The sequence below is a fragment of the Cyprinodon variegatus genome, unplaced genomic scaffold, assembly GCF_000732505.1.
Source record: "Cyprinodon variegatus isolate N-32 unplaced genomic scaffold, C_variegatus-1.0 Scaffold63, whole genome shotgun sequence".
In the NCBI taxonomy this organism is placed as follows: Eukaryota; Metazoa; Chordata; class Actinopteri; order Cyprinodontiformes; family Cyprinodontidae; genus Cyprinodon; species Cyprinodon variegatus.
In genome coordinates, this window is record NW_015150516.1 from 1,822,404 (window position 1) to 1,833,773 (window position 11,370).

Here is an 11,370-nt window from a genome sequence, read left to right on the forward strand (position 1 = left end):
GAGGCCGACTGGGGTTCAAGGAGACAGAAGCTGAGATGCAAAAAGCAACTTTAAGGAAACACACAGCCAGGCAGACGAGCTCCGAGCCAGCTCCCATGTCAGAGGATGAAGAGAGCACATCAAATAAATGATATTTATATGACAACCTGTCATATATAAACTTCAAAGGTACAGTCTGTGATAATTATAGAGATTTACTGAAATAAATGTAATATATTATCTATATCTATGTAAACTTCATGTTTGCCTTGCCTTAGAAATAGCTGCTTTTATTTATGCAGGAGTCACTTCCCATTTGTGGAGGCAGACATCTTTTTCACAACTAGTTACTGTAGAGATCGCCATTACACTCGAGTGGGACTGCGGCAAGCTAGGCCTATATGCAATCCTACACAGACTAATAAAATACTTTGCAGATGACGTTGTGATGTGTATTGATCTGGAGGGGTAAGGCCAGGAGAGGTGGGAAGGTGTTCTGGAGGGAAGATAAATCAAAGTGTCTCACTGTAACACTTAAATTATGTATGTGATTGAGCAGCAAGAACTGAGTGGTAGGAAGATGGAGAGTTTAAGCACTTTGAGTCTAATATGTAAAGCAATGTAAGATGTAGAGGAGAAAGCAGTGGATGTGGGCAGTGTCAGGGAAGGAGGTGTAACAGAGAGCAAGAGAGAAGGAAAAGTTTACAAGTTGGCCTGCTATGCTAAGAAAACAATTGGAAACATTGACAAAAAGGCTGCAAGACGAGCTGAGAGTGTATAGATTTCCAAAAGGAGTGAACAGAATGGGGAGAAATAAAAAGATCTAGAGCTCAGACCATGCAGCTTGAAAAAAAACTTTGAAGCGATAATTGCTTTGGCTTTTGCAGAGGAAGGATAGTTTATATACGAGACAAAGGATGTGAAAGATTCCGATCTCTTACCTCTAATTTATTCCTGTTTTTGTTTGTTATTCATAAGCCACTAAAACCAAAGCGTATATGTGTTTCTAATCCTGGTGCTTCACAGGAATATTTCTATTTTCTTAATAATAATATTAAAAAAAATTTAAATTTTCTAAATTTTATTTAAAACAACCACAAATACACAAACACAGAACATCTGTCTATTAAATTTTGGTACATGTGCACAAACTGTTCCTGTGGGAAAACACATTCCGACAGTTTTATGGAGCACAGTTCAGAGGTCAACTCTGAAAATTATCCGCCAACGCGATACTGCTAAATTTATGGAGTATCTAAAAGGCAGGAAACGGGTCTATTGCATCACATCCCGTCAGAGTATACACAGAAAAGAAAAGCTCTTAAATTATGCTTGCAAAAGTACTTTTTTTGTGTCTTGAGAAACTAGAATTACGGCAGTTAAAGAGTCTTGAGAGAACACACTAAGGTGTTTCATCATAAGCAGCTCAGCATTTTGCGCCGGACAGCATAATCAGAAGCAGCAGGTGTCATGATGTACTTTCTGCTTATACATTCATATAACAGCATGCAGTTATGTTTAACATGTTTAACCAGTACCAATGCAGTCATCGTTTCACTGAAAGAATCAAATATATATATATATATATATATATACATTACATCTTTGTTGCCTGCATTTGAAGGCAGCCAACAAGGAGACCTTTGATAAATTAAAACTGTGTTTAAAAAAAGTTTCCTCTTAAAATATAAACTATTTCGCAGGTCAGTGTCTCTGCTTTATAAATCCCAAAATTTTCTCTACAAACCATCTGAAGTGCTATGAAGTTATTTATTTAGCTAATCAAACAAGAATGTGAGTATGTAGAAAATGAAGCTCAACTGAGGAAACTGATTACTTAGCCTCATCTGTCTTTTGCCCAATCGATTCAGCTTTGATCCACACCTCCATTAAGCCCAATCAGCATTAAGAATTCATCTTAAAACACCGGCATTGGTTGCTCTATGTCTGACTTCGATTCAAATGACCCCATCCATCCCCTCCTCCGCCATCGTAGCTAAAGCTACAGTGTCATTCCACCCGGGCACATACTGCATTCCCCCTCTCATCTCAACCGGTCCGGCAGAAGACCACCATGTTGAGCCTGGTTCTGCCAGAAGTTTCTTCCCAACAGGGAGTTTTTCCTCTCCACTGTCTATCTCAACCAGTTTTATCCAAGCTGGACTTCTACCTTCCAGGTCCCTGAGTGAAGCACTAGTGTCAGCTCATGCAGTCCAATGGATCTCTCCATACAGCTTAAGCACATTGTTTTGCCAACCAGAAATCTATGGACTGATCAACCTCATCTATCTCCACTCCACAACCAATTTTAGACCTGGGGGGAAACAGCCCTATTCTTTAATCATGTGTATGCATATCAAAGCAAAAATTCAGCGGTAACGTTTCCTGCCATGGTCTGAGCGCCAAAGACAAAAGCAATTGTATCACTACAATTCTTCTAATTTTCTTTTTCTTTCCATGTGAGTTTTGCTGATTGAATTGCATTTTATATAAATATCTCCTTTTCATTCACGAAAAATTGATGCAAACCAACCAAGGTTGGGTTTGAAATATTCATTGCCTCTCCCTGTTAAATCGTTGATTAACCCAATATTGATTACTGCTAGAACTCTGGCATAATAAATCACTAAGAACCTAAGAAGCTGAATGATCACCTAAATGCTGCATTCCATGCCTTTATCTAAAGCTATCCGTCTGAGAGAGGGATTGTAACTAGGCTTTGTGATCAAAGGTAACTTAGTGCTATTTTATGCCTGGAAACCAAGAATCCAGAACATACAGAAGTTATCTCATGGGCACGATAAAGTAATCTTTTTCACCACACCCTACTTCATTGTATCATACATATATCAAAGTATACCATCTGTTTAGCACAAGAACATCCAGCTCCAATCCTCCAGTGCGGTTATTCTGCCACGTTTAGATGCAGCTGTTCTCCACCCTACCTGAGTCAGACGAGACAAGGTGTGGCCTAATATCGGGAACTGATTGAGCTAAAATAGGCTAACCTGTTACCTTTTGAGCACACCTAGCCACAGCACTACCCATTTCTCCCCCTTTATACCACGGTCTTGCATTTACTTTGTTCACCATTAACATTTTTTTCCTGATTTGTTATCAATCATGTAAAAACTTCATCGATCATTAGACACGTTAAAACTACGGATTCTCTCGACTCGGCACATAGACGCTTCATTGTTATGGTGTTCCAGGCAACCACAATGTTTTACGCTATCATTGCAACGCTTAGCCAATTATATAGCGTAACACCACTCGCATGAGTCTGAGCTGATCTGACCAGCAGAGCAGATCTGGTACCAGCGGTTACAAGGCCTCTGCACAGCCGAATGAATGAATGGTGATGAGGGATACAACCATGTCTTTTAGGTTTGTTGCATAAGATATACGTCTAAATAGATCAAGGGTGGTCTCCAGGCACGCCATATTAACCTGGACTGTTTTGCATTGTTTTATCTTATTTAAGATTACTATTTTAAATTGATCAGATTATTTCAATGGGCTTTTAACATGTAAGATTTGATATATAATACACATTTCAGTATCAGTGGCATTAATCTGTTTTGGACATTTAGTCGAAGAAAATTTGAAAAATCCGTATGAAATTAGACACATATCAGAATAGTCAGTGCTGAACACAGTGTCATAAATTGCTTCATGGTTGATATTTTTAGCTAAATATATTGTCGTAAGACAAGTAGAAAAATAACATTTAAAGTCGTAGGGAAGCGGCTGTTCCAACTGATGCATTTCCGAATTCTCTTGAGTGGTGCCCGACTTTACAGTAGTGAATAAAGTGAATGTGATTGGTCAATTATCAAGGGGGTGAGATTGTTGTGGCATAGAGTTTGCAAGCATGTTTGGTTGGGACCAGTTTCTTCAAAGCATTTTGCTAACCAGTTAGCAACTTAGTGCTAGAACGTTCCCAATGGGAAATTATTTGGGACCAAGTTGCACTTAGCAACAACACTAGCAAGGAAAGCTATGGACAGTAGAAACATGCAAGAGGACGAGAGTTTTCTGTCAGAGGTCGTGGATGAGTCTTCGCCCTTATACATTTTTTATTGAAAAGAGGAAAGCGGGGAAGAAGATGTTGTGGAAGAGGACGCCAGGGCGGCAGAAGCTTGGTTTGGTGTAGAAGGCTTACAGCCGTACACGTTTGAGCCCTTGCATCCCAACGTTGCCAGTTCTGTTAGCTCTACGCCTGCTGAAGGCACAGACGTCCATCCCTGTGAACACTGGGACGGAACTCAATGAGAAAGGAAATTATTCTTATTTCAACTGTTGTGCATATTAGCTGCAACATATGAATCAAGATGCTATGACTGAAAAAATTGATTGACAAATGACCGTTGATATATGATTGGCTGAATTTAGGTGTTCAAGCTGACGTATAACTAACTGGCCTGCATAAGATAACGAAAAAAAACCCCACAGATTTTAAGACAGGAATTTTTTTAAATAGAAACTTTTGGGAAAATATGACCTGATAAAGAGTACATTTATATATACACGTTTAAGCCAGAATGAATTGAATATTAAATATGATTTCCCTACAACCTTAAAACAACAGACACACAAAAAAACCTAATCAGATTCAAAATGTATCGGCGTTCAGGATACATTTCAATCCACCGGGGTTACCTTTCTGGTTACTAACAGTCGCACACCCAGGAGTCTCGAACTCCTGCTCGCTTTCCGGCAGGAGGTGACAGTCCACCGGGAGACTCCCATTTTCCAGGAACCCCCAGCAGCTGTCCTGCAGTACATGGCAGAAGCTGCGACATGGAAGATGCGAAGCAGGTAGGGAGCACCTGGGTGCCAGCAGGAGGCAGAGGAACAACTCCGTACTGTGGTGACAGCTGGCCCTCTTTAGCCACACCCATTTATTCAGGACAGCCTCCACCTCCTCCACAGAAGTGTGGTTGAAAAAGTTTGGCAGCGTGAAAAACTTGGGTTGCTTGCATATTGGCCAATCAGCTGGGACAGGGAAGCAAGGTGATGTTGAAGGTGTGATAGTGCTGGAAATCTCTAACCTACCACCAGAGTCATCGCCTGACCCTAAGCGATCCCCTTCCCCAACCTCCAATCCCTGCTCCACCCCTTCCCCTCTTAACCTGCCTGTTTCATCTGTAATGTTGGGCTTTGCTGTCTCCATCATCCTTGTCTGGTTTCCAGTTGTAGTCTGGGCGGTTGTATTTGCATCCCATTCATCGATTAAATTACGGATTCCCGTTGCTACTTTGAGGATTTCCTCCCCAACATCCGACAGGTTACCATCCGCCTTCTCTTCCTTCATCAGTACAGCAGTGGGAGTGGTGGCATCTTTTGTTTTTGCATCCTTTAGCCTCTCCGTTGAGGGTTTATTATTGTAAAACCAAGCGTCCAAACATCCAGCACAGAGAACCAGGAGAAGGGACCATGTCTTGATCTGCTGCATGATGCTGCTTTCCCCTTCTGCACAGAGCTCCCACTGTTTCCTCTAAACGCCACCTGTTAGCCAGCCGCCCAGCAGTTAAATCCAAGCTGTTCATGGGCCACTGAGCATCCACAGACTGGCAGCACAGACACATGAACTGCTCAGAGACCCTCCCTGTGAATAGGCCAAAGGGGGAGGCCTGACAGTGGAGGGGGGCTTAAGATGTGATGACAGAAACTATTACTCAGTTTCCCCAACACACAGACTCCTCCCCTAATGACTAAAAAACTACCTCCCATGGGACCACTGCTTAACAACCTGCAGACTTAGCTTGAAATGTTCAGAAATACCATTACAGTAGACCTTACCAAGATTAAATTCATGCTTTCAGAACCAAGACCTGATTCGGTGCTTCAGTTGTTTATGTTCTGGTCTGCAAGCTAGAACAGAAAAAATGTTAATGAAAAAGAAAGAGGAGCTTTAGAGAAACAATTTTGATAAAAAAAAAGAAGGCAGATTTGTCTAATATATTATGCTTCTATGAATTTAACTTAAAGGGCACATATTAAAATTACACACTCTTCAATATTAAGCTGAATATTCTCATATTCAAAACTCTTTTATCACATTTTGCCATGTCATGGAAGTGAGGGCTGATCAGTGCAGCAGTGGGTAGCACTGCTGCCTTTCAGTAAGGAGGTTCTAGGTTCGATTCAATGGTGTCTTTCTTTATGGAGTTAGCATGTTCTCCCTAAGCATGCATGGGTTCTCTCGGGGTACTCCGGCTTCCTCCCAGAATTATAAAACATGAATGGTAGGTTAATTGGCTTCTCTAAATTCAGCTTAGCTTTGAGTGTGTGCGTAAATTAATGTTGTTCTGTTTTTCTCTATATTGTCCTGTGATGGACTGGTGACCTGTCCAGGGTGTACCCCGCCACTCGCCCACAGACAGCTGGATATAGGCACCAGCACCCCTCGCGACCCCAGCTGGGATTAAGCGTGTCAGAAAATGGATGGATGGAAGTGAGAATCTGAATTCAAAGTAAAAGGATGAATTAGAAAGTTTCTACAAATTCAAATCTGAAGAGTGCAGCATTTATTCATATTTAGCCTCTTTTTAATCTGGTTTTAAATCAAACTCTACAAATGTGGCCAGCAACATTAACCTCCCAGCAGCTGGAGACACATATTGACATCAGCCAAGGACAATCATGGAAGAAACCCTGTTAGATGCTGCAGAAGACTTGATCTCAGGTTACTTTTTAGCAGGAAAACTATAAACACAACCAGAGAGTCCTATATACAGTAGGTTGCTAGGGCATTAACAGATGCTTTATACCGTTGGCATATAATAAATATAATAAAAGGATAATTTGATCAACATATTTGTTTCCAGTATCATCTGATTCCAAAAATGAAGAGAATAATGTTAGTCAATATGCCCCAAACAACATGGAAAGTTAAATTCTGATAAATATTCATTTTCTTTCTGTTCACATAATTTTTTTTTTTTTTTTGAGGCCTAAAAATTTTATTAGTAAAATCATTTGTCGTACTATAAAACACAGTTTGTTTTGGAGGTATTTATAAAATTTTGATAAAAATGTTTTATTTTATTGCTAAGTTTGCTAACCCCTGATTTAGATCAAAACATTTAATTTTGCTAAAATGGCCTAATCAAAGTTAGAATCTGTGGTAAGATTTGAGTAGTTGAATCTTACATATATTCTGTGTCACTGAGTTGGAGCTATTCTGCAAAGAATCTGCAAAAAGACTAAATACGTGCCACGCTTTAAAGATTTTTGATTGTAAAGAAATAAGTTTGGCACCCATAAATCATTTCTTTTTTTTTCCTGTTGTTTTCCTGTTGTTATCAGACGTATCACAATAAAAGACATCAACTTTTGATGCTACTTGAGTAAATGACAGTAATGCATAACATTTTTATTTTACCTATTTTTAAGTAGAAAAAACAGTGAGAATTAACAATAAAAAACACTCAATGATACAGTTATTTTATACCAGATCTTTGAACCACTAGACATGTCAGAGTATTATCATCATGATGTTGAGGTTTGGTCATTTTAAAATAAACTCCTACCTGGATTTATCAGTTTATTTGCCTTTAGGGAAAGTTTTGGTTTTTCAGTTTCCTTCACTCACCTCCTCAGTTCTCCATATGTCTCTCCTCTCCAACACTCCATCTGTCCTCCTTCTCTCTGGGACTCTGGGTTTTTTCTCTGTTTTCTATCAGATCCTGCTGTTTCCTGTCTGCTTTGAGACTTTTTCGTTTAGTTTGGGTCAGACTGCCGAGTAAATGTTTCTTTGGCCTTTCAACATTAATTTGGGTCCTTCCTTGTTTAGATTTGTAAGGAAGGTAAGATTATCAGCTGTTAATGAGCTCTAAAATCAATTTAAAAGGAAGGAAATTCATTTGTTTACACTTGTTAACAACATTGATTACACTTTTTATTATAAAAACATCATCTATTGTCTTCTTCTACCTGAGATTGGCTAATGGATTTCTTTTAATAAGGCATTTAAACATTGATTGTTCTGTAAAAGGGAGTTAGGCACTTCTTCCTTCACTACACATGGTTTGTTCTTACTGTGGGAAAAAGCTTTGGAAAAGAAAAGCACAGCTGACAAATTAGATGACGCTGTGAGAAAACTGTAGCCATGTTGTGACAGAAAACAAAAGACCTGCAGCTGACAAGAAATAAATCAGGTTCTCCATGGCAAAAACAAGGGAATGTGTAGTTCAGTTACAAACCATGACATGCGTTATTACTCCTTCCTGCATAAGAGCAACAAACTCTGAAAGAGTGAGCAGCAACGTTGAGGTGATCAACAACACAGCTGGACAGAAACAGCAGCACTGTGAATGATGAATGACAGACAGCAGCTGAAGGGGGAGAATTTCTCTCTGAGAAAATCCTCTGACTTCTAGGTTCTCACAGATAAGAGAAGGATCCATCCTCCTCCTCTTCCTCGCCATCATACAGCTCGACTCATCTGCCAAGATGGGACGCCCAGCTGTTCCACATTCCAGCTGCTGGACCTCCCACACCCAAAACTGCATGGCACATTTGTTCATTCAAACAACGCTGCTGCTGTTAGCAGATGTGCTAAAAACTCTGTGACCAAAGGAGGAAAGATTTGGACTTCGTTTGCTTAATTTGGGTGTTTTAGGTTCCTCAGAAAATGTCAACCAGCTGCTAACCTCCCGCTGATTTAAATTATGTAAAATATAGGCAAGGATTTTACACTTTTCCTGGATACTTAAAGCACAATAAAGTTAACCTGATTAAATCCAAAAGAGTCCAAATCTAGTCAAATAATTGTCAAATAGTGCAGTCAAGTTCAGTCTTTAACTTGCAGACTTGCTCCTACTGAAGGAGCAGGTGGCAACAGTAGACATTGGCTCTTATTGTGTTACTCAGAATGTGTGATAGTAGAGAAAAAAAAATCACTTTAATAGCATAAAACATCCAGCAGAACGAGGTTCAGCCTGATTCCTTTTTGTAAAAATCAATAAAGTCATTGATTTTACTTTGGAAAAAAAGAAAAAAATATTATTCTTAAATATCCTACCCAAAACAAGCAGNTTCGAAACACGCCCCATAATCACAGCTCTATGGAGCAGTATCAGACTCATATTCTGACTAGAATTGAGTCGGACTACGTCAGGCTAATAAATACGTGCCACGCTTTAAAGATTTTTGATTGTAAAGAAATAAGTTTGGCACCCATAAATCATTTCTTTTTTTTCCTGTTGTTTTCCCACTTTGTGTTGTTATCTGACGTATCACAATAAAAGACATCAGCTTTTTGATGCTACTTGAGTAAATTACAGTAATGCAGAAAATTGTTATTTGACCTATTTTTAAGTAGAAAAAACATTGAGAATAACAATAAAAACACTCCATGACACACTTATTTTATACCAGATCTTTGAACCACTAGGCATGTCAGAGTATTATCATCATGATGTTGAGGTTTGGTCATTTTAAAATGAAATCCTACCTGGATTGATCAGTTTATTTGCCTTTAGGGAAAGTTTTGGTTTTTCAGTTTCCTTCACTCACCTCCTCAGTTCTCCATATGTCTCTCCTCTCCAACACTCCATCTGTCCTCCTTCTCTCTGGGACTCTGGGTTTTTTCTCTGTTTTCTATCAGATCCTGCTGTTTCCTGTCTGCTTTGAGACTTTTTCGTTTAGTTTGGGTCAGACTGCCGAGTAAATGTTTCTTTGGCTTTTCAACATTAATTTGGGTCCTTCCTTGTTTAGATTTGTAAGGAAGGTAAGATTATCAGCTGTTAATGAGCTCTAAAATCAATTTAAAAGGAAGGAAATTCATTTGTTTACACTTGTTAACAACATTGATTACACTTTTTATTATAAAAACATCATCTATTGTCTTCCTCTATCTGAGATTGGCTAATGGATTTCTTTTAATAAGGCATTTAAACATTGATTGTTCTGTAAAAGGGAGTTAGGCACTTCTTCCTTCACTACACATGGTTTGTTCTTACTGTGGGAAAAAGCTTTGGAAAAGAAAAGCACAGCTGACAAATTAGATGACGCTGTGAGAAAACTGTAGCCATGTTGTGACAGAAAACAAAAGACCTGCAGCTGACAAGAAATAAATCAGGTTCTCCATGGCAAAAACAAGGGAATGTGTAGTTCAGTTACAAACCATGACATGCGTTATTACTCCTTCCTGCATAAGAGCAACAAACTCTGAAAGAGTGAGCAGCAACGTTGAGGTGATCAACAACACAGCTGGACAGAAACAGCAGCACTGTGAATGATGAATGACAGACAGCAGCTGAAGGGGGAGAATTTCTCTCTGAGAAAATCCTCTGACTTCTAGGTTCTCACAGATAAGAGAAGGATCCATCCTCCTCCTCTTCCTCGCCATCATACAGCTCGACTCATCTGCCAAGATGGGACGCCCAGCTGTTCCACATTCCAGCTGCTGGACCTCCCACACCCAAAACTGCATGGCACATTTGTTCATTCAAACAACGCTGCTGCTGTTAGCAGATGTGCTAAAAACTCTGTGACCAAAGGAGGAAAGATTTGGACTTCGTTTGCTTAATTTGGGTGTTTTAGGTTCCTCAGAAAATGTCAACCAGCTGCTAACCTCCCGCTGATTTAAATTATGTAAAATATAGGCAAGGATTTTACACTTTTCCTGGATACTTAAAGCACAATAAAGTTAACCTGATTAAATCCAAAAGAGTCCAAATCTAGTCAAATAATTGTCAAATAGTGCAGTCAAGTTCAGTCTTTAACTTGCAGACTTGCTCCTACTGAAGGAGCAGGTGGCAACAGTAGACATTGGCTCTTATTGTGTTACTCAGAATGTGTGATAGTAGAGAAAAAAAAATCACTTTAATAGCATAAAACATCCAGCAGAACGAGGTTCAGCCTGATTCCTTTTTGTAAAAATCAATAAAGTCATTGATTTTACTTTGGAAAAAAAGAAAAAAATATTATTCTTAAATATCCTACCCAAAACAAGCAGATGTATGAGGGGCGTTCAAAAAGTAATGCCCCTGACCCACTTCCAGATGTTTGATCGACCTGAAATTTTGCATGTGAAATTATTTAAATCTCTATAGATAAAATAGCAAATTACAGCTCTTAACTAATTGTGAATTCTGATTTACAGGTGTTCAAACTGAGTCAAGTCTGAGTTTTTGCATTTGAAAGTGTCACGATTTGGCTATGGTTAGTTGACCCAAAAGCAGAGGCAGGGAGGCTGAGGTGAATCTCTTGTGGATTTAATAATGACTTAACAGAAAACAGAGGCAGGTTATCCAAAAAAATACAAAAAGAAAACAAAGTCCAAACAAACATGAAACCAGGAGTCCAAAAATCAAAAAATCAAAAACATGAAAACTAGTCTAAACGTACCAGAAACCATGGAGACATCAGGGGAATCAC

At 39.2% G+C, this 11,370-nt stretch overlaps 1 protein-coding gene across 5 annotated transcripts in view; it reads right to left on the reverse strand.

Annotated features, from left to right (window-relative positions):
* Window positions 1-11,370, reverse strand: part of col18a1 (collagen, type XVIII, alpha 1) — a 68,262-nt gene that overhangs the window by 37,905 nt on the left and 18,987 nt on the right. For 3 of the 5 annotated variants that reach the window (XM_015371692.1, XM_015371693.1, XM_015371691.1), the window contains exon 1: window positions 5,119-5,542. The exons of 1 other annotated variant lie outside the window; for it this stretch is intronic. In XM_015371692.1, the coding sequence (XP_015227178.1) occupies window positions 5,119-5,437 (319 nt within the window). In that variant the 5' untranslated portion in view covers window positions 5,438-5,542. Of the gene's footprint in view, window positions 1-5,118; window positions 5,543-11,370 lie in introns of those variants that run through there. One more of the 5 variants, XM_015371694.1, reaches the window with a different exon arrangement.